This window comes from Enhydra lutris, unplaced genomic scaffold, assembly GCF_002288905.1.
Source record: "Enhydra lutris kenyoni isolate GAN:26980312 unplaced genomic scaffold, ASM228890v2 scaffoldscaffold94, whole genome shotgun sequence".
NCBI classification, from domain to species: Eukaryota; Metazoa; Chordata; class Mammalia; order Carnivora; family Mustelidae; genus Enhydra; species Enhydra lutris.
In genome coordinates this window covers 5,531,490-5,555,058 of record NW_019154178.1, presented here as the reverse complement: position 1 = coordinate 5,555,058, position 23,569 = coordinate 5,531,490, and the positions used below count along the sequence as shown (strand labels likewise).

The window sequence follows — 23,569 nt, the reverse complement described above, 5'->3', positions numbered from 1 at the left end:
TTACATTAACGCAGACGCCGCCCTTCCCTCCTCACTCAGTGCATCATTTTTTATTAACTAACTAATAGTTTCTATCAAGGCCTGCAGGACACGGGGATACAAAAATGCGCCAGAGCAGTCGAAACAATGTACCCTGAGCAAGAAACAATTCTGATACTAAGTGGCCCTAAGTTGCGGGGGCACCACCGAACACTCCGGGAAGGGGCTGGCCCGCGGTGACAGGTTTTGCGACGCGCCATAAACTGTCGCACTGGCCTCTGGGCCAGGCCGGGCCCGGCAAGAGTCCTGATTTGAGCTGCTGTCCTTCCAGTCTGAGGGGTGGGAAATGGCATCCCGTCAGGCGGGGAGAGCGCCCGGCGCCGGCTTCCCCAGTGGCCCAGCTCCACCCTGCCGCGCTCCGGCCTTCCCCAGCCCCCACGCGCCCCGCTCGCCCGGGAGGCTCCACCCAGGCCCCGCCCCGTGACGCGAGGCCCCGCCCCGTGACGCGAGGCCCCGCCCAGCGGCGCCCGCTTCCAAGATGGCGGTGACGATCCCTGCCAGGCTGTCGGGGTGGCGGTGACGACGGGAAGCAGAAGAGCAGGTATGTGGGCTGGGGATGATGGGGTGAGAGGCCCGGGAGAAAGGTTCGGGCGACGGGGAGGATGAGAAGTTCCGGGTGAAGTCTGGAGACCAGCTGGAGCAGGGAGGGGTTCCCAGGTGGAAATATGGACAGAGGCCGGTGGGCTCACATTGCAAATGCAAGAGGAGGTTGAGGTGGGCGGTTGGGGTGGGCGGTTGGGGTGCTCTGAAAGAACTGGGCTGTGACCCTCTGCAGAGCGCTGACCACGCCCCTTAGGTGAGCCAGCCTAGGTACCCACGACGGGCTCTGCCCAGCCTCCCACTCCCTGTGTCACTTTTAGCGGTAACCCTCCTCCCTACGCCCCGCTAGGACTGGGATAGGGTAAAAAAGGTAGAGGACGCCACCCCCATCCTACTCCCCGTCGCGCTCCGGGGCTGTTTGCTTGCAGCTCCCAGGTGATCGAGCTCCCTGCACCTGCGGGGCTGGCTCCTAGGCACGTGAAGAACGGAAAGGAACCCGTTTCCTAGTCTGCCCTGGGTTCTTCTGAGGCCGTTCCACAATCCTGTCGTGACTGCCAACCCCCCTTGGCAAAAATAATGTCTGCATTAGCAGTCCCGTCCCCACTTCCCAAACAGGTTGGTCCTGTCAGGGTGGGGAATGGTTAAGTACACGTAAACCTGACACTCAAGGGCAGCTGGGGGAGAGGCCAGGGACCTAGCATCTCTGGGTCCTCCCCTTTTCTTTCCAACCACTTTCCTTCACTTCCCCTGCTTGGGAAACCAGTTTCACCCTGATCTTTATCTCTGCCCCTCTGGGTGGGTGGTTATCCTTGACCACTTCTGTTCCAGCTGCTCCCAGGATCACTGTTGGAGTGCTGGATGGAGCCTTTCTCTGTCCTCTGTGACATTTCCAATTTAGATAATGCCTCACATCTCTGCCCCCCCGGGACCCCCTGAAGTCCCCATGATCCCGAAGAAGACAGCTTGAACCTAGGTGAGTCCACCCCCACCCCCCTCTAAAATTGGGAGGGAGGTTCTCCAGAGACTCCTTTGAAAAGGCCCTGAATGATGTAAGCATCCTTGGGGGTGGGGACCGAGAGTAGTTGGCCTGAGTGGTTCAGGGAGGAGGTAGAGAGTGAGACTTTGGCTGGAAATGACAGGTGGTAGGTAGGGCTGCTGGTGGTTACATTCTGTTTCTTTTCCACGCATGACTGTACACCTGTGTGCTCCCTTCTGTGACTTCGCTCTTTGCCTCTTTTTCTCTTTAACTCTTGGCACCACCTTGGTTCTTAACTGATGATCTCTTTGCTGGCTTGCTCTTCACCTGCCTGCCCCCAGAATTCTCCTCTCTCCTTCCTTAGACCTGAGCCCAGAATGTTGCGGAGGCTGCTGGAGCGGCCCTGCACGCTGGCCCTGCTGGTGGGCTCCCAGCTGGCTGTCATGATGTACCTGTCACTGGGGGGCTTCCGAAGCCTCAGTGCCCTATTTGGCCGAGAGCAGGGGCCGACATTTGACTATTCTCATCCCCATGATGTCTACAGTAACCTCAGTCACCTGCCTGGGGCCCCTGTTGCCCCAGGGGCCCCTCCAGCTCCTCAAGGTCTGCCCTACTGTCCAGAACGATCTCCTCTTTTAGGTGAGTGCAGAGGGAGGGGGAAGTAAAGGGAAGGCCAGGGTGTGGGGACAGGGCTAGGGCGGCTGGCGTGGGGCTTAGGACCTGGGTTAATGTCACCAGAGGTGGGCAAAGGCTGAGATAAGCAGCCTCTGGATTTGGAGTTTAGATTGGGCTCCTGGGTTGAGCCACAGCTTTTCACTGCCCGGCCGTTCCTGTGCTCTTCCTGCCTTGGGCCGGGGATCGCTTCCTTTGTAGATGGGCCGCAGTTTTGTTAGTTGGAAGTCCTGTGTTCTCCACCTTCTAGTGAGGCTGGAGTTATGGAACCCTAAAATAAGGCAGGCTAAGTGACGAACCTGCACCTTTCAGACTTTGCAAACTGTCCCAGTGATGGGAAACTCACGGTGTATGTGATCTCGGTGTAAGCTGTTGGGAGAGCAGAGCCCAAGGACCAGACCACTGCGGCCAGCGGCGTTCGCAGGCCCTGGAGGTCCCTCTTTCTAACCGTTAACCTGGCCCTTCCCTCCCAACAGTGGGTCCCGTGTCCGTGTCATTTAGCCCGGTGCCATCACTGGCAGAGATCTTGGAGAGGAACCCCCGGGTGGAACCGGGGGGCCGCTACCGCCCCGCGGGGTGTGAGCCCCGCTCCCGCACGGCCATCATCGTGCCCCACCGGGCCCGGGAGCACCATCTGCGCCTGCTGCTCTACCACCTGCACCCCTTCCTGCAGCGCCAGCAGCTCGCTTACGGCATCTACGTCATCCACCAGGTACCCCAGCCCCCCAGCCCCCTGACTTTCTGGTAAGGACGCTGTGAGGAAATGCCAGGCCGCTCTCAGACGGTGGGTCCCCGCGATCATTTTAAGAGGGTGAGACTGTTGAATGTGGGAAAGCACCTGGTCTTCCTCTGCCAGCTTGTCAGCCCCCGAGTCCTCCTTATTCTGCTCGGGGTACTCTGACTGTCCTGTACTCTCCGGGATTTTTCCTTGGTTGACTTGGGAATGGTCCAGATTGGGAATTGGACAGATTTGGATTAAAATCAGTTCTGCCATTTGTCCTGTATGTGACCTTGAACAAGATTCTTAGGCTCCCCTAGAGTCTAAGAATGAAAACCTATAGACCCCTGTTTTCCATGGCTGTGGTTGTTAGGTTTAAGTGCTAAACAGCCGCGCATAAGTAAACAGGCCATCCCGGTGCTCTGAAACGATTTGTTGGAGGAAAAATGAAAGTTTGGCTTTCTCTTCACTGTCCTTGCCCCTCTTCCCCCCTTCGATTCCCCTCCTTTCACTTTGGTACTTCTGCCCCCTCTCCTCCATGCTGCTACCTATAGACGTGGTGGTTCTTCTCCGTTACCTTCCAGGCTGGAAATGGAACGTTTAACAGGGCCAAGCTGCTAAACGTTGGGGTGCGAGAAGCCCTGCGTGATGAGGAGTGGGACTGCCTGTTCTTGCACGACGTGGACCTCCTGCCCGAGAACGACCACAATCTGTATGTGTGTGACCCCCGGGGACCCCGGCATGTTGCTGTTGCCATGAACAAGTTTGGATACAGGTAGAGGGCACGAGAGGGTACTGGGAAGTAGGGACACCCACCGTCCATTGGAAGGAGGAGAGTTAAGGGGTTATGGGGTAGGGATGTCTCCCCAAAAGACTCGTGGAACCCAAGGATCTTTCTCTCCCTAGCCTCCCGTACCCCCAGTACTTTGGAGGAGTCTCGGCGCTCACTCCTGACCAGTACCTGAAGATGAATGGCTTCCCCAATGAATACTGGGGCTGGGGTGGTGAGGATGACGACATTGCTACCAGGTCAGACTTCCCGCCACTGCTTCCCACCCCCACGGGGGCCTGCATCCCTGTCCTCCGAGACCACCCCCGGCGCTCGTGCTTTCACACCAGCCTTTAGCTCCTTGGTCCTATTCCTCTCCCTTAGCTTTTCCTCTCTGCCCAGGTCAGGCTTTATTGTGCTGTTCCCCACTCTGTCACCCTTCCGTCTCCTAGATCTGGTGAGTTCTGTTTCTGGGAGAGAGGAGAAGATCACTGGGCTGTAGTATCATGGGATTCCAGAGCTGGAAAGGGGCCTAGAGACAAGTCAGTCCTGCCTTCTGCTAATGTAACTCCAGACCACTTCCTATGGGGCCGGGGAGGAGGGGCTCTGCTCCATATCATCCAGAATCACTTTTTGGTTTTAAGTCAGTGCCATTGGCACGATGCCAGCTCATTTTTAGCATGTGAAACATTTTGACCTTCAGCCTCAGCTGACCCAATTTCCTATCTGTGGTGTGAGAATTTGGGCTTGCTGTGTTGGACCCATGGCCTGCCTTCCCCCCCTCGTGTCCTCCGGGATGGCCTCTCTGAATTCCTGTCCTCTGTATGTGTGGAAAGGGCCCAGCGACTCCTAAATGGATGTGTTCTTTAAGCACTTGCCCAGGCCATCTCAGTTCTGCTTCTGTGTGTCAGAGGTGGGGTCCTGATGACTTGGTTTTGTTCTTTTCCTAACACTGAGGCCCATGGTGCAGGGTGAGAAGTCGAGGCAGGGCAGCCGCTGTTCTAGGTGGGGATTGTTGAGCTTGGGGGTGTAACTCCTGGGCTAGTCCTGTCCTTTCCAACAAATGCCAGGGCGGCTTCTTGGGGCCACTGAGATAACCAGATGGGAGGTGCAGACCTACCTGCCAGGCGCCAAGAGGCCCCGAGGCGCCCAGACTTACTTGGCTGCGTCCCGCCCTTACATTCTCCTGCCTTTCCTTCTGTTTGACTTTCTCTCTTCCAACGCGTGGCCCTTTTCTTGCCTAGCTAGTGCTAGTTGTACAGAACCCTGCTGCCGCCTCCTTGCTGGGGGGAGCAAACAGGAAGAGCAGCTCGCCTCCGCGCGGGGTCCTCCAAGGTGCCCCCACTTTCCCCGCAGGGTGCGCCTGGCTGGGATGAAGATCTCTCGCCCCCCCACGTCGGTGGGGCACTACAAGATGGTGAAGCATCGTGGTGATAAGGGCAACGAGGAGAACCCGCACAGGTAGGAGGGGACAGCCTGGGAGCTGCTGTGGCTGCTCAGGGAGCTGCATTCCCAGGGAAGGCGCTGCATCCTGACGCTCCCTAGGTCCCCGGCTGTTTCTTTTTGGGCCTTAGTTCTCCAACCTCTGACCCTCAGATTTGACCTCCTGGTCCGTACCCAGAATTCCTGGACGCAAGATGGGATGAACTCGCTGACATACCGATTGCTGGCTCGAGAGCTGGGCCCTCTCTATACCAACATCACAGCAGACATTGGAACTGACCCTCGGGGTCCCCGGACTCCCTCTGGTCCCCGTTACCCACCTGGCTCCTCCCAGGCCTTCCGTCAAGAGATGCTGCAGCGCCGGCCCCCAGCCAGGCCCGGCCCTCTGCCTACTGCCAACCACACGGCCCCCAACGGTTCACACTGACTCATCCTGCCTGCCCACCTCAATCATGAAACCGAATCAGACGGGTTGTACTCTCCCCACCCTCAGGTCCTCACTGCTCTTAGAGGGATGTGGGGGGACACAACTCCAGGGCTGCGCTGGAGGCCAGGGCCTCTCCTCACTGCTGGACTGGAGCTGGGCTCCTTCAGACCTGGGGGTCCCTCTTTCTAGGGTCACCTGCCAGGGCTTATGACTGTGAATCCTTGGTGTCATGATTTTATGTGATGACTCCTGAGAGTCCCTGGCCCCTGGGTAAGAGTAGGGCTGGACCCCAAGTCCCTTCCTCTTCCACGGAGAGAAGAGCAATCTGGCTTTTCCCGGGACCTCTGTGAATATTTATTCTATTTATGGTTCCGAGGAAGTATGTTTGGTGAAGGAAGCCCCTCCCTGGGTACTTTCTGCCAGTGCTCGAGTAGCTTCCTCTTCTGGACCTGGCTCAGGGGCTGGGATTTTGATACATTTTCTAATAAAGGAGTTTGTCTTGCCTCTGCTCCTGCTCGCCGCCTCCCAGGCACCTTGTGCCTCCCCTGCGGCCCGCTCCTTCCCCTGCCACCATATGCCCAGAGGTGACGGAACAACCAGATCCAGCCAAGCTCCAGCAACTTTTATTTTTGTGGGTAAAGAGGTGCCGCCAGCATGGCCAGGAGGAGGCGGGGATCAGCTGTTAGGTTCTGAGCCCAGGGCCTGGGCCGCTGCCTGGCGTCCGCTCTCTATACAGTCATTGACAGCAACCCCCTCGTAGGAGGCTCCAGCCAGAGTCAGGGGCAGCCTCTGAGAAGCCAGGAACCGGGTCGCTGCCTCTGGAAGGAGAAGATGATGGGACTGTTAGCACTGGAGGTCTGGTTTCCTTGCCCTCCTCAGCAGAGCCGCTTTCCCAACTCACCCAGTTTTTGCCAGTGGCCTAGTGTATACTGGGGGATGCAGTTCTGGGGAGAGAAGAGGGGATACAGGGAAATTTTTGTTGCTGATGGCCAAGCTTGAGGAGATGGCCACAGATACACCGTCCCTGCCTTCAGTGGGAGCCGAGAGGCACTTCCTCGCTCACCTTGTGCAGGTGGACCAAGCAGTGACTCGGGGGCTCCTTCAGTCCTAACTGGGTGGCAGCTGCCTGCTGGGCCCGCTGCTGGAACAGCTCCTGTGATAAGACAGAGCCCCTGGCTTCCAGCGTCTGTAACCAGGACCCTCCCAGCATCACCTAGGGAGAGAATGTGGCACTGACCAGCCTGGCCTTACCTACTGGCCCCAGAGGAGCCCTCTGGAAACTCCTGCTAAGCAAATCTGCCACTGCTCACAGTCACTCGGAGGCCCGGGGGGCTCCCGTCCTGCTCAGGAAAAGCAACTGAATCATACACGATTCCCAGGATGCCTGGGTCTTCTGAGGACGGCACCAAATGTCCAAATCCCTGGAGGAAGGAAGAGACCCGGTCAGGAAGGAACGTGCCCGGTGGCCCCGCATGGCGGCTCTCGCTAATCTGTGCCACGCGTACCTGCACAGGTAGACGAGCTCCTTGATACTGGAGGTTCACAACAGCCACGGACACGGCAGTGATGGCGCACAAGGCACGGGCCAGAGGTGCGGCCTGGGCAGGGAGCAGCCCGCTGAGTACTGGGGGAGAGCAGCCAGAGGCCTGCTTCAGGAGGCGCTCATGGCGGGCTCACCGACCCTCCCTGCGATCAGACTCCCACAGAGACGACCAGGTTGGGCATAGCGTGGTCCTGCTGGCCCAGGAAGCTACACTTAGCCTCACTCTGGCTGGGGACGGGGGCGACCCCATTACCTGAAGCTGGAACAGCGCTAATCACGTGGTCTGCCTCCAGACTGCCGTCCCCTAGGAATACCTGACAGAATGAAAAACGTGTGTGAGACACAAACATAATGGGAATTTTGCCTCAGATTCCCAGGCACCAAACTGGCAGGAGAGACTGAGTGCACTCCAGGATGAAGTCAGCACAGAGCCCGCCAACTGCCATCACTCCAGGCAGGGGGCTGCACGGAAGCCAGTGTGGCCCCTGAGATGTGCAGGGGAGCTGGGCTGTCCCTTCCCCTGTCTAAGCCACTCTCCAACAGCATTCCTACCCAGACTTGGATCAAACAGGTCTTGGAGAAACACCCACAAATAAGGCCTAAGACCCTAGGATAGCCCATGTTCATACAGGATCTAAGGTAAGAAAACAACAAGTCCTAACAACCCTGGCCATTTAGGCAAAGATGGAGACTTAAACACACACATTACACACCGGGGGGCTCTCCTACCTTCCAGCGCCCTTCTGCCTGGAGGCTGAGCCCACAGACAGGCTGGCCTTTGAGAACAGTGACACCCCTACTAGTCAGGTGGGTGTTAAGGGCCTGGGGCAACATCTCCAGCCCTCCCCGCAGTGACCACTGGCTCCAGCGCTCCGCTCGAGCCTGGCGAATGAGTGCCGAGTCTGGCTGGGGGCTCCGCCCTGCAGAGGAGGAGGGAAAGAAGGATCATTAAAACAGCAGCCCTGGCCTCCAGTCCCTTACTCCGGTGGTCCTTAATATCGTCACCCCTTGAACCAACCCCCACTCACCTGCCCCCAGCAGCAGCCCCAGTAAAACGGAACGATGGGTTTGCTCAGCTTGGAAGAGACTGGGAAAGCAGGACCTGATGCTGAGCTCCCGGCTGTTGCCTGCAAACACTCCTCGGCAGAGACTGTCCATGGCTAGAGACGCCACCTTGAGGACGAGACCGGGATTGAGCGGCCAAGGAAGACGAAGCCACAGAGAGGACTTCCCACTGCCCCTGCAAGGTAGGGACCTGAAGTGGGATAGGATTGGGGGCGAGGAGGGGAGCAGTCCCGCTATAACAGAAGAACAGGAGGGAAGTGGAGGCATTCACTCTCAGTGCTGAGTTCTGGGGACTACTGGGTGTGAAGATAGGGAGAGAATATTCCCAAATGATACAGAAGAGTCCCCAGGTGGAAGGTCTGAGTAGGGGGCTCTGCTGTTTAGCAGGAGAGGGATTTGGGGGCCTCTGTGCCACGTTACCTCGGGTCCAAGGCGGCGCTGGGCAAAACTGTGCACGGTCTCATCAGGGTCTTTGCCCCTGGGCGTGGTCAACTCCTTCAGCCCAGCCCAAAACAGAGGTTTGGAGAAGGGAGGTGACGGGCGGAAGAGCCCCCTGCACTGAGGAAGGCACAGTCATTTCCGTTCGTGTGGCTCCTCTTGCTGGGAGGGCTGACAGACTGAGAGGTGGGGAAATGGAAAGGGTGAGAGGATGCGGGCAAGGTAGAGGGGCAGCAAGGAGGTGACAGCGTTACCTGAGGCCAGAGGGCAGCGCATGCAGGGCACCACCAACGTACAGGAACCTGTTCTGGGCAGCTGGGTGGTCTCCCCGGACAGGCAACACTTCTGAGTCCAAGCCAAGCTCAGAAACCTGCTCTCCATACACCCTCAGGAAGAGGAGAAACTAAGGAAAGGACTGGCCCACCAGCACTTCCTCCCAAGTCTGTCCTCTGGTGACGGCCCATCTGCAAGCCCTCCTGGGCATTCCATCATCCTCTCACCAGGAGCAGGGTCCGGGCTCCCAGGGCTCCCGCGGGCCGAATTCCTCGAGGTCCAAGTTCAAAGACAGCATCACCTGGCCCTCGGACCGAGCGGATCCAGCCTCCCAGACGCTCGCTGCCCTCCACTAGGACCACCTGGGGACGGGAGTGGGGAGACACGCCGCAAGGCCTATAGCCGCGGGGTGAAGGGTCCGCAAGGAAGACGTGGAGCCCTCCCTTCAGCCGGAAACGGGAAGAGAGTATTAAAGGGGGTCCCTCTGGCGCGATGGGGCACTCACCTTGGGGGGACAGGGGGCCCGGCTCAGGTGGTAACTGGCGGCCAAGCCGCTGATGCCACCGCCCAGCACGACCACGGTCCGGCCCATTGGGAAGCCTAGGGGAGAGGGACGATCGGACAGGTTGACCGGGGGGCAGTCTGCTCTGCAGAAGCCCCGCGCAGGTCCCACGTTCCACCCCTGCCACTCACCGCTTCGGGGGCAGCTACGGCGGAGCCAGCGGACGAGAAGGGGCCAGTGAGGGGACGTCCCGCCCAGGGCCCAGGACTTACCCACGAGAGGCAGAGGGAACCGGAGAGAGAGGCCTCCGGGCCCTCGGTGGGCGCTCGCCGTGGAGGCGGATAAGGGCGACGCCCACGCTATCTGCGGGCGCAGGGCTCGCGGTGCCGCGGGGCCCCCCCAGGCCCATGGGTCGGAGGCCGCCGCTCCGCCCGCCCCCTTCGGACCCTCCGACTCGGCGTCCGCTCCGCCCCACGGTCCCCAGGCTCCTCCGCCTCCGGATTGGTGGGCCCCGGGAGGCCCCGGATCGCGTCAGCCAATGAAAGCACAGAGCTGGCGGCGGCTCCTCCCACCCCGCAGAGGCCGGCCGCTGTGCGCCGCGGCGTCCGGGAGCCGCGTTTAACTGCTTAGGCGCCAGCCTGGGGAGGGCTCCCGGCCGGGATCTGCCCGCCCTCAGGGCTGCCGCGGCGCAGGCTCGAGCCGGGTCCGCGGGCCCCGCCGCCGGCTTCCCAGGCCCGGGGAGGGTGACGGCCCTGGGGGAGGCCCCGCGAGCGCGGGGTGCAGGGAGAACAGATCGAGTCTCTGGGGCTGCTCCGTGGGGAGGCGGCGCCGTAAACAGCTCCTTGATGTTAGCAACAGCCCGGGCCTACGGGAGCCGGGGCCGCCCGGCAACGTGCCGCGTGTTTGTCAACAGGGGTCCTCGGTGCCTCGCCCTCCGGGGACAGCCCCCTTCCGGGCAGAACCCGGCGCCCCAGTGCTCGCACCGGCTTCCCCGCAGCTTCGCCAGGCCCCGCTTCGCCTTCCCTCTCTCCCCCCTGACACAGACATTCGCTGCTCCGGCAAACGTCGGCGCCCGCGCGTCCGGGTCCGACACTCCCACCCCCCGGCGCCGGGGGCGCCCCCAACTGGGCCCAGTTCCGTATCCACCCCCTAAGCACAAATACAGAAAAGGACATCATTTTTTCTTAATAAATTTATTCACAAAAAGTGAGATTGTGGAGGGGCTGGGGGCTGTACACGGGCAGGGGCCTGGGGAGCTCTGTACACGGGGCTGGGAGACAAGGGAGCCTCCAGGTGAAAAGGTACTTTTTAATAAAAAAAATAATGGGAGCTACAACCACCGCCTCCCCCCCTTCCCGATTAAAAAGACACAAAAATAGACGTCTCTGAGGTAAATGGGGAGCCTGGAGCTTAAGGGTGTTGAACGGGTTTCACAGGTGCCAGGGCTTCGGGGGTGGGGGAGGGGTGTCACAGGCACCGGGGTGGCTCCTGCATCAGTTGGTAGAACAGAACGTAGCCCTCACTGGACGCCACCTGGTTTTCACTGACAGGGGAGACGCTGGGGAGGAGGCAGACGGGGCGGGGGTTGGGATCACTACCGTGGATCCCCTCCTCCCCGTGGATCCCCTCCTCCCCGGCAGATCATCCTCCCAGCATCTGGGCCCCCAGCACTCTGCTGTCCCAGGGCTGCTGCAGATTAGGGCAAAGTGTTCAAGCTGCAGTGGGAACGGGGCGGGGATGGCGTGGGAGGCTGTTCTCACCGAGAGTCATTGTAGACATGCCAACCAGTCTGGCACCGGCACAGAGCGGTGTAGTGGCCGTAGTGGACGCTGCCCGAGTGGTTGCAGAGGGCATACAGCTGATAGACAGGGCTTCCTGGGGGTTCGGAGGCCAAAGAATTGCAGAATTGCACCGTGCTGGGGCCCAGGCCCACACCCCCTCCCCTTCAGAGGAGCTCTTCAGGTCCCTCTCTTCCATTCTCACCAGCTTTGTCGCTGGCAAAGTCCCCCAGGCTCAGTCGCTGCAGCGGGAAATCCACACCTACTGAACTTTTCTTGATGGAGCCTCGGGAGGCGGAAAATCGATTAAGATCTAAGCCCTAGTTAAGGAGCATTTGGGGGGCAGAGGGCCTCTGAAGGGGGCTGAGGTCTTGAATGCTGTCCACTCCCCTCTGGGAACACACCCGGGAGTGTGGTAGGAAAAGTCAACTCCCAAATGGAACATGCGGGATGGGGGGAATACAGATGGGAGAAAGAAGAATTTGAGGATTAGGATACGGAGCACAAGGATTCGGGGGAATCTTTGTACTGTCAACTTTTTGGTACTTCGTGTTTTCTGCCGACATCGGTCACATACCTGAAGAAATGTCAAATAATGTCACATTAATCTGCTCCTCTCCTCGACTGGCTTTTCTGACTCCCTGACTCACGTACAAATTCACTATGCTCCCGGTGACTCTTGTATCCTCTCGGCTACTCCCCTCGGCCTGAGGAGTATTAGGACATACCCGAGACTCCAACACAAGCCCAGACCTATAAATATTATTCCCTATACCAAAGCATCACGTGACCCCTTCCATCCATAGCCCCTCTGCCCCCCTCGCAAGGTCTCCCACCCTTACTGTATCCCTTGTGAAACCCCACATACTGGAGCATTCTCTGACTCTAGCTCTTCTTCCTTGGTGAAAAGGCTGAAACAATCCCGCAGAGACACCTTGCCTCCGGCAAATCCTTTCTGAGGAGGGGAAACAGGAATGAAAGGTCAGTATGTTCTGAACTTCCGTCTCCAACTCTTCTCAATCAATCCAGGCTTCGGTTTTACTTCAGAGACCCACAGGGCTCCCTCCCACATTCTGGGGGTGGGTAGGGAAGGGTCCCAGAACCCATGTCCCATCCACCCCTGGAATCCTCTGGAATCCCACCTTGGGGATGGGCAGGGACAGGTCACAAAAAACCTCGAAGGTCGTGGAGCGATACCCACAGGCCTGGCACTTGAGACAACTTTTCAACTGGCCCACAAACAGGTCTGGACAAGTGAAAAGGTGGGAGAAACAGTCACCGTGGGGTGCCCGAGATGCTTCCTTGGGTTCCCATCTCTTCCCAGCCCTCAGCCCGACCCTTCCTTTCCCAGCGCCAGCGCTCCTAACAAACCCCTCACCCCCATCCACACTTCCATCATCTAGCCTGTCCCCATGCCCCTGCGGTGTCAATTCTTCTCCCAAGCCCACAACCTCCCGCACCGATCGTGCTGCATGGCTCTGCCCGCTCCGTACCCACAATCTTGCTGTCTTCTCTCTCCAGGTAACGCTTCCACATTAGGTTGGCTCGGTCGTCATCACTACCACAGATTTAGGGACGTGGAAAGCACCCAGTGAGACAAGGGGATCCCTGGGCACCCCAGGCACCACGGAAATGACCCACACAGTCCTGCACCCCACCCGTACCCTAGCTCCTTCTCGACATTTCTGAGAAGTCTCAAAGGAGTGACGCTTCAGAAGACTTTTGGGGGGAATCCAAGGGAAGAGGAAAAGGAAAGAACAAGGGAAGAGCAGCTGACTTCCCCGGGCTTTAAACTCTGTATTCCTGGCTGTAAAGTTGCTATCCCCTCTCCCTTGGCCCAGGTACATTCGTACCCTATCCCCTGACCCCATCTCCCCACCTTGGCCTCCTTTCCCAGCTACTTCGGCACTGCTTCTCAAACCACTTCCTAAGCCAAGTGTTTCTCTGGACCCCAAATCCTCAGGCTTGACGAGCTCAGTTCCCTAATCGAGGCATGCTGAGGAGCAACTACCAGGAAGATAGGGGTGGGGGAGCGACCTTACCTCAGCTCAGGTTCTTCCAGCAGAGCTCCTCCTCGGCGGGGCTGAGAGGGCGCAGGACTGCTGGCCAGGATGGGCGGAGCCCGGCGGCCCCGCCGGTTGATTTCCAGGTGTAGCCGCTCCATGAGAAGCTTCAGGAACTCTTGGGCATCCTGCTGGCTACAGCCAGAAACAGGGTGTGGGCAACTGACACCGTCCTCTCCTCCCTACCCAAACGCCCTGTCCAAAGACACTCTCTCCTGCCCAGACGTCGGTACCCCTGTCCTGGACGGAGAACATCTGAAGGTCCCGCGCCATGCTGCCTGGGCCCCTGCTTGGCCTGAGCCCCCGACGGGGCCAGAGAGAAACAGCATACCCTCCAGCTCTCCCACCTGTATCCAGAGAAGGAAGGGACGTATTTCTGGAAGACAGCTCGGAATCGAGTAGGATTCACAGCTTCACACGAGTCAGGGTGCCACAGGGCACCGATCACATCCGCAAAGGCTGTTGGGGGTGGGTGTGGGGAAACAGAGGTTACTGACTGGAAGAGGCAAGCCCAGGGAGGCCCAGAGGGTAGAAACAACCTCCAGGGAAGCAGGCACCAGCATAACCAGATACAGCCGCCAGATTTGAGGGTTGGGGTTGCCATGATTGGCAGATGGTCCCAGAGGCTGGGGGGAGGACTGGAAAAGTGGGAGCAGGAGCGGCTGCCGCACCTTCAGTGAGCTCTTGGGCTCGACCCCCTCCAGGCACCTCTTGCCGGAAGTCCCTTCGCAGACAGAAGTCCCGCAGAGGCCGAGTGCTGCTCAGACACTGTAGCACTGCGTTCAGGAAGCACTGGGGGGTGAGGAGGGGAAGAGGGTAGGAGAGACACTGCCATTATTTCTGCTGACCAGGGACAGGAAGCCTAGAAGAGCTTCAGCTCTCTCCTTCCCCAAGTCAGTGCCACACCCCCCGCACCATTTCACTGACAGACAGGAGGATAGCTCTCACCGTGTTCCCCAGATTTCGGAGGCCAACATGACCGGAGCCCAGAAGCAGCGTGTGATGAGCCTGGAAGGTCAAAGGCGAGTCAGCAGGTTCCCACATATCCCACCTGGCACTTGAACGTTTCAACAGTACACTGCCCACTGCTTTCCCACCCTCCTGTACCTCACAGGGCTCTTGGGGGCTCCCTACCTCACTGGACATGAGCAGGAAGCCCATCACAGCTGAGTGTACCACGGACTCGGCCATGGCTGTCCCACCTGTTCCCCACCTACTCCTCTGCCCAGCCAGCCGGCGCTGTAGCTCCTGGGGGAGCTCCCCAAGCACAGGCATGGCCGCCCAGCTGCTCCCCACACCCACCTTGCTTCCCCCAAAGCCCCCTCCCGCCCCCGTGGCCCCTTCCTGAACCCTCTCCTGATGGCTCCAACTGCAATCAACCTAGCTCACTTAGCTCAGAAATGGGCCACCACGCTAACTCAGATGTTCTGAGCCCGCCCCTCTTCAGCTCCAGAGATCAATTAGGCCTAGGTAGCATCCTGGGAGAGAAGGTGAAGCAAGGAAGAGCAAGGGCCTGGGGACCCAGAGAAGAATTCCAAATGGTTGGGTTAATTCCCTGGGGATCGAAATGGCACACCACACTGGGGAGTCACAGAAAACCCGAAAAAGGTCTCCGAAGCTCGAGGGTACTTAAGTAAGGGAGTGGAGAGTCCAAGCTGCTGTAATGAGGGATTGAGATCGGAACTTGGGGGAAAAGAGGGAAAAGAAAGCCATGTGATGGCAAGAAAGCTGGAGGCATAGAGGGACATGAGCATGGAAGGCCACGTGTGCTGGCAAGTCCTCACCATTTTGTCATCGGAGTAGAAAGACTCAGAGGGCCGGGCAGATATGATGTGGAAGGAGCCATGGGAAGTAGGGGGCTCCGTCCGTATACTGAGCAAGGTGGGGGGACCAGGAAAGCCCCCGAGGCGGCGGAGAGAGGCGCTCCGTCTCAGGGTGGGAGGTTCAGGCCGGAGCGCCAAGCGGCTCAGTGCAGCCCCTAGTTCTCCAGTGCCACGATGCCCTCCCAAGGCAATCCCCATAGGACGCAAGTCCCCACTGCTCACAGACTTGGAACGAGCTAGGTTGGTCCTGGAAGGGAGAGGCAGAGCCACAGTTGGGGGTGGTGAGCCAGGCAGGGGAACTCCATGATCTGCCCGAAGGGGTCCTCTGGGACGAGGGCCTGAGGTCCGTCCCCGTCCTAGCTCCAGTTTCTTGAGCCGTTCCTCAGGGGGACCTGGCCGGGGAGGCAGAGGTCTTAACATGGGGTTCGGCCCAGGGGCTGGGTTTCGGCGCTCCTTGCTTCGGGCCCTCGGGGCAAATGGTAGCTTGGACCCCACTCGGGGCTGGACATTAACAGGTGGCTCTCGGGTCCGGCCCAGGCGGTGCTCAGAGGCCTGGGGCATTGTGGACACCACAGGCTGGACCTGGGAGGAGAAGAGAGGGTCAGCATTTGAATGTGGAGGGAGGAGGGAACCTACATTACTACACTACCTTCTACATACACTGAAGGCAGGAACCATGTCTACCTATCCCCACTATCTAGCACTTTGTGTGACACAAAGTCGATACTTAGTATCCATTGAGTAAATGAATGAATGACAGCAGCCCACCGCTTTGATTCTTTCTAAATTCCTCAGGCCCTACCTGCAGAATACAGCTTTACTGAAAAGCCAATGTTAGTCTCTATCTCGGCTGTCTTTAAGATCTAAACGCTCATGCCAAGGGCCCCCACGCCTGGTTAATCAAGTGGGATGTGCCCTGGGTCATTTAGACTCTCTGGACAAATGAGGGTGTGGATGTAAGGAAAACAACCCAAAGACAGCATTCCACCCTCAAACCCCTGTCCCTCCGGACTGCAAATGATGCCGACTAAATGAGTGACTTGCGAATCACTCCCTCCCCCACCCCTGAGGCTCCAGCGAGGTGTCGGGGCTCAGGGGCAGTGGCGGGGAGGGAGGACGGAACGACGCCCCGACCCTAATCTCCGCACCTCTCCCACCACAGCAGGGCTTCAGCCGGGTCCGCCCCCCTCGAGGGCAGAAAGGCCGAGGCCGCTGATTGGCTACGGGGTCCAGCGGCGTATTCCCTGCGGTCCATGGATGCTGTCCCTCCAGCCCAGGTCCCCCAGGCCTGCTGAGCCCCCCGCGCCCTGCCTTTGCGGACGGCGTCCTTTCGGGTCCGGAGCAGTCTTCCCGCGCCCCCCCACCCCGCCATAGCGCCCCGGCCCGTACCTGTCCCCCGGTGAGGCGGCGGGGGAGGCCGGCCGGGGCCAAGCCCCAGCTCAGGGCCACCCCCTACTACCCCCGTGCAGCCCCCCCGAGGGCCGGGCTGCAGGTTTAGCCGCAGCTGTTGCCCAGATCTCTCCCGCCGCAGGGGCCGCCGCCATCTTTGTTGGTCCCGCCCGACCACCGGCCACCGGCTTCACCGCCTCTCACAGCGCCTGCGCACCCACACTCGAAATCCACCCACCTGCTTCCACGGCGCTTGCGTGAACCCGCCCCCTTGGCTCCGCCGCCGACACCATGGAAACGCAGCCAACTTTAGGACCGCGGGTCCCCAGATCTGCCCTGAACCGTTTTAAAACCGTCGCTTGAAACTAGAGGGATGTAGATCCATCATCGTAGTATGGCCCCCAGGCCTGCAGCACACATCCTTCCGTGGGAGCAGGGGTGCTAGTGTGGGAAGCTGCATTGCCTGGGTCCAGCTCACAGACCAGTGGAGTAGGATCCAGCACTCCACGTAGGGACGGGAAGATCCCTGGAGGACGGGAAATGCTGGTCCTGCAAAACCATTCCTCAAGCATCTTGCAGACCAAAGCAGTAGGCACCCCGCTAGAGGACACGAGCAGATCTCTGCAAGCAGATTTCAGCAGGAGGCAGAGCAGTCCAAGATTTCATTTCCCAGCTCCCGACCACAGCATCCTCCATTTCCCCCTCCCTCCCAAACTTATGTAGTTGTATATGTGCCTGGGGTCTTAACCAGCTCACCCTCTCTTCACAGCCACCAATGAGAACCACGGACTACCAGAGGAAGCAGCTTTTATTGAAGAGTTATCTCCAGAAACCAAAAAGACTATGCACCCACTTTCAGCCCTCCCAGTCTTCCTGGATCTCACACTGCTTCACCTGCGGAAGGCATACCAATTGCCTTTGGGCTCCCCAAAGCCCCAGTCTTTCCCCTCCCTGTGTAGCCTTAGGAATTCAGTAGCAATGCTGTTGTTTCTTTTTTTCAGCATTCCTGATGCAGCTACTTAGTAACAATTATGGGTGAAGTGGTATGGGGGGAAGCGGTTGGATGAGTAAGAGTGATGCACAGAGAGCAAGAATGTAGCCTATCAAAGGTCCCTCTGTCCTGCCTCAGTGGCTTGATCTTTCATTGGCTGCATTTCTCTTTATGCTGAATCACGCCCTTCTGAATCAGATCGGGGATTTCCACTGCCAGCCATGGACCCAGCTGCAATACAAGGGAAACCCTGTCAGATTACGACCACTTGGTCAACATCTCTTGTTCCATCAGAAGCTCCTTCCCAGAGAGATTCTATGGGAACATGCCCAGGGAAAACACTGTCACTCCTTGTTTATTCTCAGTTACTTTTCTTATATTGCTACGTGCCTAATTCCTCCCCCTCCCCTTATGCACCAAATAGCCCAAACTTACCCCCAGAGCCATAAGATGAGCTAGTCCAAACTTGGGCACATTTCTGGCCCACAAAGGCTTAAAGTGATCAGTCAGGCATATTTTGCCACCCCTATGAGAGGGACAAGAGGAAGACAGTGTTGACATGTAAAGTTTACCATAAAGCACAGTAGCCTCTGGGAAGCACAAGGTAACTAGTAGTGATCAGAATCGAGCGCAAGGTTAGCTAAGTACTTTGCCCAGACTTGACAGAGGGAGGCCAGAAGGCCCTCTAGGCAGGCCAACTCTGGGAAAATTCCAGACTTAGAGTTCTCTCCTAAGTCCTCTTCGGCCTTTTCCTGTCTCCTGTTGATCCTACCTGTACATCTTTGCTGTTTTTCCATCCAGTTCAGGGACTGCAATTTCTGGAGCAGTAGTAGGATATGTGATAGGAATCTGGAGAAATCATAAGGCCTTAATGAAACAGAAGCAGGGTAGAAATGAACCAATCCCCCACCAAAGAGCATGTACACACTGGGATTCTGGATATGGAGATGAGCAGCTGTAATCTATGCTTGCTTCAAACCTCAGCATTTCCCTCCCATTTTAAAAGTTTTCTTTGATCCCTTCAAGAAAGGTTAGCTTACTAACCATCACCTAATCCCTCCCCTTCCACTAACCTCCATACTTCTCATGCCATCATACTCACGTCAAACTCAATGTCAAACTCATATTTGAGCAGGTCATGGATGTACCAGCATTTCCCAAACCACCTGTAACAAAGACCAAAAAAAAAGACCAAACCTCAATCCAACCTGTCCATTCTTCTGGGAGACTCATAGGATGGGAATTAGAGAACTCCGGAGCTGTGGGAGCAGAGGCAGCTACCAGGAGGCAGGGAAGGCCCAGCTGTGGGCTTTGGGACATTAAAATGCTCAAGCCACGTTAAGATTCCCACCCCCAAAACTCCCAAGAGGGTCTGCATACCGAGTCCCTTCCTTGTTGGACTCCAATCGGAACCAATCATTGTCCGCATTCTTGTTGTTCTCCACATACTAAAAGCAGAAAATAAGGTCTTTGAGGGTAGAGTTGAAACCAAAGGCAGTCCCTCTTCCCTCAAAAGAAAAGCATGTGATTACTTTCTCTCTCAGTATGTACCCAGCTTTTCTTTCTTTTTAAAAAAATTTTTTAGGGGCGCCTGGGTGGCTCAGTGGTTTAATCCGCTGCCTTCGGCTCGGGTCGTGGTCTCAGGGTCCTGGGATCGAGTCCCGCATCGGGCTCTCTGCTCGGCGGGGAGCCTGCTTCCCTCCCTCTCTCTGCCTGCCTCTCTGTCTACTTGTGATCTCTCTCTGTCAAATAAATGAATAAAATCTTTAAAAAAAAATTTTTTTTTTAATTTATTTATTTGACTGGGAGGAGGGGACAAGCAGGGGTCATGGAAGAGGGAGAGGCAGGCTTCTCACTGAGCAGAGAGCCCAACGCGGGGTTTGATCCCAGGACCCTGGCATCATGACCTGAGCGGAAGGCAAATGCTTAACGACTGAGCCACCCAGGTGCCCCTGTACCCCACTTTTCTGACAGGAGGAAAGCTGAAGACAAAGTTACACTGGTAAGTGGGAGACCTGCTCAGAGAAGAGAATAGGATGGTTGGGTCTCACTCAGTTTAGCAAGGACAAAATATGACATCTTCTGGATTCTCTTCTCACTTCTGATAGTGCCTGCCCTCAGCCCACGACTCATTTTAAGGTATCCTCCCTCCCTGGAGAACCTCATAGAGTCCTGGTTTTGACCAGTACACACGTGCTGTTGATTTCCAACTCTTTATTTTAATCCAGACCATTTCTCAGAGCTTCATACTCTAGTATCCAATTATATACTGAATATTCTAACTTCATTTCACAGGTACCTCAAACTCAGCACTTCCTCAGGGTTCTTCAGACCATTTCTCCATTGCATCAGTCTCAGATGACAGTAGCATTCGCTCAGTGATGCAAGCCAAAGAGTGGGAATCATCCTTGACCTTCCTTCTCCTCTCCTCTACACCAAACCTTCATGATGTACTGCTGATTTTACCTTCTGAATGTTCTTCAGATCTACCTCTTCTAGCCTCACAATAACTATCCAGTTTGGGTCATCATCTTTCTTTTGCCTGGCTTAATGACAGCCGCCTAATTTGTTTCCTGCCTTCAATCTTAACCTCTTTTAATTCTATGTTCCTCTCTACTCACTGCGATTGGTCTAAATCCAATCTGAGCACGTTACGCCTCAGCTTAAAATACTTTAAAGGTATCCCAGCGCCTTCGAGGCAAGATTCAAATACTCGAGCCTATGTCTCAAGCCTTGTCTACCACTCCCTGCCCTACGCTTGATGCTTCAGCAACTCTGAACTACTTATGTTTCTTTATACACATCATGCCATTTGTAACTTCCATGCTTTTACTCATGCTGTTCCTTTTGCCGTGAACACCCCCCTCTTACCCTGTTTATCAGGCTAACTTATGTTTACCCTTTGAGGTTCAGCTCAAGCACTGCCTCTTTTATGAAACCTTCCCCGACCAGACCCAGGGTGATTTAGGAATCTCACCTTCTGTTCTCAGAACATCCTAGCCATCCCTCCCTCTCTCTCCTCTTCATGTTATAATGATTTGTTTCATTTATCTCAGTAGGTTCCACCCTATTCAGCTTTGGATCCCGTCCCTAGATGCTAGGTGTACAAATGGGGCGGGGGTGGGGGGGTGGTTAATGGAAACAAATACTCGTGTCAGGAGAGCTGCTGGCTTTTGAAACAGGCAGAGGCCACCTCGAGGAAGATAGACCGTCTTCTCTTCACACAGAAGAGAGATTTGCCGAGAAGATGGCTCATTCCTAACTGTGAGCTTAACTCCTCAACTCTCTGCAACTAACGCTTACTTTACTTTTCAGCCCTAGCGTGTTTCTCTCACAGGAAGAGTAAAAGAGGGAACAGAGAGAAACGACTGGGACTTAGGGCCCCAGGAATTCCTCTGGACCACCTCCCCTACCTCCAGGAGACAGAACACCTGGAGCCAGAGGGACACGTCACCTTCCGGGAGGACGTACCCCTAAAATAACAGATGTTTTGGCCCCACCGGGGATCCTAAACTGAGTTTCTTTTGCCTCCTCCCTCCCATACCTCCTTAAATCCCCCCAGCCCCACAACTGTCCACCCTCTATGAATCTGGGAGTTAAATTTTATAACCGGAAGCGACTTCCACACGGAGCCTATTCCTAAGGACACCTGATTACCCGCAACCCTTCTGCGACGCGGCCGGCCGCAGAAGCACAACTAACCCGGATAAGAGACTGATATTCCTCTTTAAGTCGCTGCACCCACAACTCACGATCTCGAGGGCCGGCGTTAGTCTTCAGCACCGGGATTTCGGACACCACACGCCGGGTGGCCTCGTCGGCCATGTTGGATGAGGGCGCAAGAAAAATGCGGAAGTGGTACTGCCTGTAGTCTACACTCCGGGGGCCGCCATCTTTACTATGGGAAGACGGGGCGTTCGGCTGCCTGAGGACTTCTTTGAGTGCGGTCTTTATTTTCCTGTAACGAAAATAATTTGTCACCTGGTCACTTGCTTGTGGGTGCAACGGGAAAAGCAGAGTGAAGTTGATTGCTCAATATGGTACCAATCATTTGAAAAAAACCGCACACTGCCCAAAAGGTGACTTCCGCTCATGCTCAGAGAAGTGATTCCGAAAACTCGGAAGCCTTCCCAAACTCGGGAGAGTTGTTAGATTTTCGGCTGTCCTAGGCACCGTGCCAGGCACTGTCTTCCTGAAACGCGCTGTTCACATATTTGAAGAAGCTTCGTTAGCTTCTGTGTAGTTTGCCTCAGGTAGCAGAGGCAAAGAAGCCATCCAATAGAAGGGCATTAAACTCGTGCTAATTGTTGGGAACTTTGGAAAATCAAAGTATAGTAGACAGCCTGGGTCCTGAAGAATTAACAGTATCGAATTAGAGAATTCTTAATCAGTGCTAAAGGAGTTTAGGGATCGCAGGAAAATTTGCCTTAGTCTAGCCTAGACATTTTTTTTTTTTTTTTTTGCTCCGGAATCAAATCCCCTAGTGAGGATTCTAGTACACGGCACGCAGTAGGTACCTGGCAATGCTTTTGCAGAATTTTGTATCTTCCTGTTGCTTTTTCTACCTAAATACATTAGTTTTGGCTTTAATTTATATTTCAATGGAGAAATATAGGTCAAAGGGTGCAAAATCTCTAATAAAAATGAATTCTGAGGACCTAATGTAGAGCATGGTAACTATAATTAGTAATATAGTATTACATATCTGAAAGTTGCTGAGAGGTTTATTCTGTTAATCATCCAGCCTGTAGCAGTAATTTTGGATCAGATTCTATTAATCATCAAATTCTATAGTCCATCTCCAAAGCTGTATCTTAATTATAAGCATGCTATATCTTAATTTCTAATGGCTGTAACTTCCAGGACAGTGTTGAATAAACGTTTTGAGAGCACAGATCCTTGTCTTACTCTGATTTTAGGGGGGAAAGCATCGTCTCTTTTCATTAAGTATGATGAGAACTGTAAGCTCTTCAGATGCTCTTCGTTGGGTTAAGAAAATTCCTTTCTATCTTGGTGTGAGGGTTTTTATCATAAATGGATGTTGGATTTTTTCCAAATGCTTTTCCGTGTTCATTAGAATAATAACAATTTTTTGTCTTTTGTTAGAATGCTATATGTTACTTTCTTTAAAACATTATATGTTGGGGGGTGCCTGGGAACCTCAGTTGGTTGGGGGTCTGACTCTTGGTTTCAGTTCAGGTCTTGGTCTCCAGGCAGTGGGATCAAGTGAGTGCCTGGCACCAAGTCTGCTTGTCCCTCTTTATCCCTCTCCCTCCACCTCTTGTTCTCTCTCTCTCTCAAATAAATAAATAAATAAATAAAATCTTTTAAAAAATTATATTGGAGAAAGCTAAGGCAAAACTTTATAATATCTCACTAGAGACCACTCTTCTAAGTGAAATGAAAATTCATTCGCTTTCAAGTGTAGGCACTGTTGTGTGGTACAGAGTACAGAGATTTGGAATGAGTCTTTTGATTTCATTGTCACAAGACTTTGCTGATGGGGTGAGGGAACAATGGAGAAATATAGGTCAAAGGGTGCAAAATTTCTAATAAGAAGAATAAATTCTGAGGACCTAATGTAGAGCATGGTAACTATAGTTAGTAATATGGTATTGTATATTTGAAAGTTGCTGACAAAGACGAAAAGACATAGTCTTTGAGGGGAAGAAACTTATATGTAGACAATCACCATAAAACAAAAAATCTCTGTTCTGGAAACATACAAAGTACATTCTGAGTAACAGTGCCTGAGAGAATAGGGTAAGGCTGATGTCATTTGAACTAGAACTCTTAGGATGAGTATACTGGATACACGGACAAGGAGAGAGTGGGGAAATCTGTCATTCTAGAAAGACAGCACAAGTAAGGCAGGAAGGCATGAGAAAATATTTCATTTGAGGGAGTCACAAGCAGGGGGAGTGGGAGAGGAAGAGCTTCCTGCTGAGCAGGGAGCTGGATGCAGAACCCTGGGATCATGACCTAAGCTGAAGGCACTCAGCAACTGAGCCACCCAGGGGCCCCAAATATTTGCTTTTGAATAGCTAACCCATGCACCTGCTCAAAATTCAAAGGTACAAAAGGATATAAAGTCAAATGTTAGTCTCCCTCTTATCCCAT

The 23,569-nt window shown here is 55.4% G+C and overlaps 4 protein-coding genes across 13 annotated transcripts; 1 reads left to right on the top strand and 3 right to left on the bottom strand.

Annotated features, from left to right (window-relative positions):
- The first annotated feature begins 516 nt into the window (after positions 1-516).
- Positions 517-6,092, top strand: LOC111138937 (beta-1,4-galactosyltransferase 3). Of its 6 annotated transcripts, XM_022490955.1 has the most exons (8): positions 517-580; positions 1,408-1,552; positions 1,920-2,194; positions 2,704-2,939; positions 3,530-3,720; positions 3,852-3,974; positions 5,071-5,175; positions 5,311-6,092. In XM_022490955.1, exons 3-8 carry the CDS (start codon positions 1,933-1,935, stop codon positions 5,582-5,584), a joined length of 1,191 nt encoding a protein of 396 aa, XP_022346663.1. In that variant the 5' UTR covers positions 517-580; positions 1,408-1,552; positions 1,920-1,932; the 3' UTR covers positions 5,585-6,092. The 6 variants fall into 6 exon arrangements, with proteins under 6 accessions (XP_022346663.1, XP_022346659.1, XP_022346658.1 ...); XM_022490951.1 differs by having other exon boundaries at positions 1,478-2,194; XM_022490950.1 differs by having other exon boundaries at positions 1,408-2,194.
- Positions 6,093-6,191: 99 nt separating this feature from the next.
- Positions 6,192-9,885, bottom strand: LOC111138936 (protoporphyrinogen oxidase). 4 transcript variants are annotated; one of them, XM_022490945.1, is made up of 13 exons: positions 9,678-9,885; positions 9,409-9,503; positions 9,131-9,265; positions 8,885-9,033; positions 8,613-8,745; positions 8,156-8,300; positions 7,857-8,047; positions 7,381-7,441; positions 7,090-7,208; positions 6,895-7,005; positions 6,648-6,797; positions 6,486-6,528; positions 6,192-6,402 (listed from the first exon to the last, which is right to left on the bottom strand). In XM_022490945.1, the coding sequence occupies exons 2-13, from the start codon at positions 9,493-9,495 to the stop codon at positions 6,260-6,262; spliced, it is 1,467 nt and encodes a 488-aa protein (XP_022346653.1). In that variant the 5' UTR covers positions 9,496-9,503; positions 9,678-9,885; the 3' UTR covers positions 6,192-6,259. The 4 variants fall into 4 exon arrangements, with proteins under 4 accessions (XP_022346653.1, XP_022346654.1, XP_022346655.1 ...); XM_022490946.1 differs by having other exon boundaries at positions 8,885-9,000; XM_022490947.1 differs by lacking the exons at positions 9,409-9,503; positions 9,678-9,885 and having other exon boundaries at positions 8,885-9,016; positions 9,131-9,400.
- Positions 9,886-10,583: 698 nt separating this feature from the next.
- On the bottom strand, positions 10,584-16,626 carry LOC111138873 (ubiquitin specific peptidase 21). 2 transcript variants are annotated; one of them, XM_022490808.1, is made up of 13 exons: positions 16,459-16,626; positions 15,031-15,651; positions 14,195-14,254; positions 13,918-14,038; positions 13,594-13,705; positions 13,226-13,381; positions 12,677-12,741; positions 12,326-12,429; positions 12,052-12,138; positions 11,682-11,760; positions 11,389-11,496; positions 11,166-11,280; positions 10,584-10,963 (listed from the first exon to the last, which is right to left on the bottom strand). In XM_022490808.1, the coding sequence occupies exons 2-13, from the start codon at positions 15,628-15,630 to the stop codon at positions 10,873-10,875; spliced, it is 1,698 nt and encodes a 565-aa protein (XP_022346516.1). In that variant the 5' UTR covers positions 15,631-15,651; positions 16,459-16,626; the 3' UTR covers positions 10,584-10,872. The 2 variants fall into 2 exon arrangements, with proteins under 2 accessions (XP_022346516.1, XP_022346517.1); XM_022490809.1 differs by having other exon boundaries at positions 10,617-10,963; positions 15,292-15,651.
- A 622-nt stretch (positions 16,627-17,248) lies between these two features.
- Positions 17,249-21,905, bottom strand: LOC111138874 (ubiquitin-fold modifier conjugating enzyme 1). Its single transcript, XM_022490810.1, has 6 exons — positions 21,152-21,905; positions 18,830-18,897; positions 18,552-18,615; positions 18,222-18,298; positions 17,885-17,975; positions 17,249-17,680 (listed from the first exon to the last, which is right to left on the bottom strand). The coding sequence occupies exons 1-6, from the start codon at positions 21,272-21,274 to the stop codon at positions 17,600-17,602; spliced, it is 504 nt and encodes a 167-aa protein (XP_022346518.1). The 5' UTR covers positions 21,275-21,905; the 3' UTR covers positions 17,249-17,599.
- Between the last annotated feature and the right edge of the window lie 1,664 nt (positions 21,906-23,569).

Bases quoted from the DNA above. Each gene is read 5' to 3' on its own strand.
- LOC111138873 (XM_022490808.1), bottom strand. From the start codon at position 15,630: ATGCCCCAGGCCTCTGAGCACCGCCTGGGCCGGACCCGAGAGCCACCT. The intron at 14,039-14,194 runs GTGAGAGCTATC...CTCACCCCCCAG, and splicing joins TCCGAAATCTGGGGAACACG to TGCTTCCTGAACGCAGTGCT. The intron at 11,761-12,051 runs GTATGTGGGGTT...ACATTTCTTCAG, and splicing joins TAGAGTCAGAGAATGCTCCA to GTATGTGACCGATGTCGGCA.
- LOC111138874 (XM_022490810.1), bottom strand. From the start codon at position 21,274: ATGGCCGACGAGGCCACCCGGCGTGTGGTGTCCGAAATCCCGGTGCTG. The intron at 18,299-18,551 runs GTGAGTATGATG...TGATTTCTCCAG, and splicing joins AGTTTGACATTGAGTTTGAC to ATTCCTATCACATATCCTAC. The intron at 17,976-18,221 runs GTAGGATCAACA...TCCCTCTCATAG, and splicing joins AAAACAGCAAAGATGTACAG to GGGTGGCAAAATATGCCTGA.
- LOC111138937 (XM_022490951.1), top strand. From the start codon at position 1,855: ATGATCTCTTTGCTGGCTTGCTCTTCACCTGCCTGCCCCCAGAATTCT. The intron at 2,195-2,703 runs GTGAGTGCAGAG...CCCTCCCAACAG, and splicing joins AGAACGATCTCCTCTTTTAG to TGGGTCCCGTGTCCGTGTCA. The intron at 3,721-3,851 runs GTAGAGGGCACG...TTCTCTCCCTAG, and splicing joins ATGAACAAGTTTGGATACAG to CCTCCCGTACCCCCAGTACT.
- LOC111138936 (XM_022490945.1), bottom strand. From the start codon at position 9,495: ATGGGCCGGACCGTGGTCGTGCTGGGCGGTGGCATCAGCGGCTTGGCC. The intron at 8,301-8,612 runs GTAACGTGGCAC...CTCGTCCTCAAG, and splicing joins AGCGCCGCCTTGGACCCGAG to GTGGCGTCTCTAGCCATGGA. The intron at 6,798-6,894 runs GTGAGCAGTGGC...TTCTCTCCCTAG, and splicing joins CCCCGGGCCTCCGAGTGACT to GTGATGCTGGGAGGGTCCTG.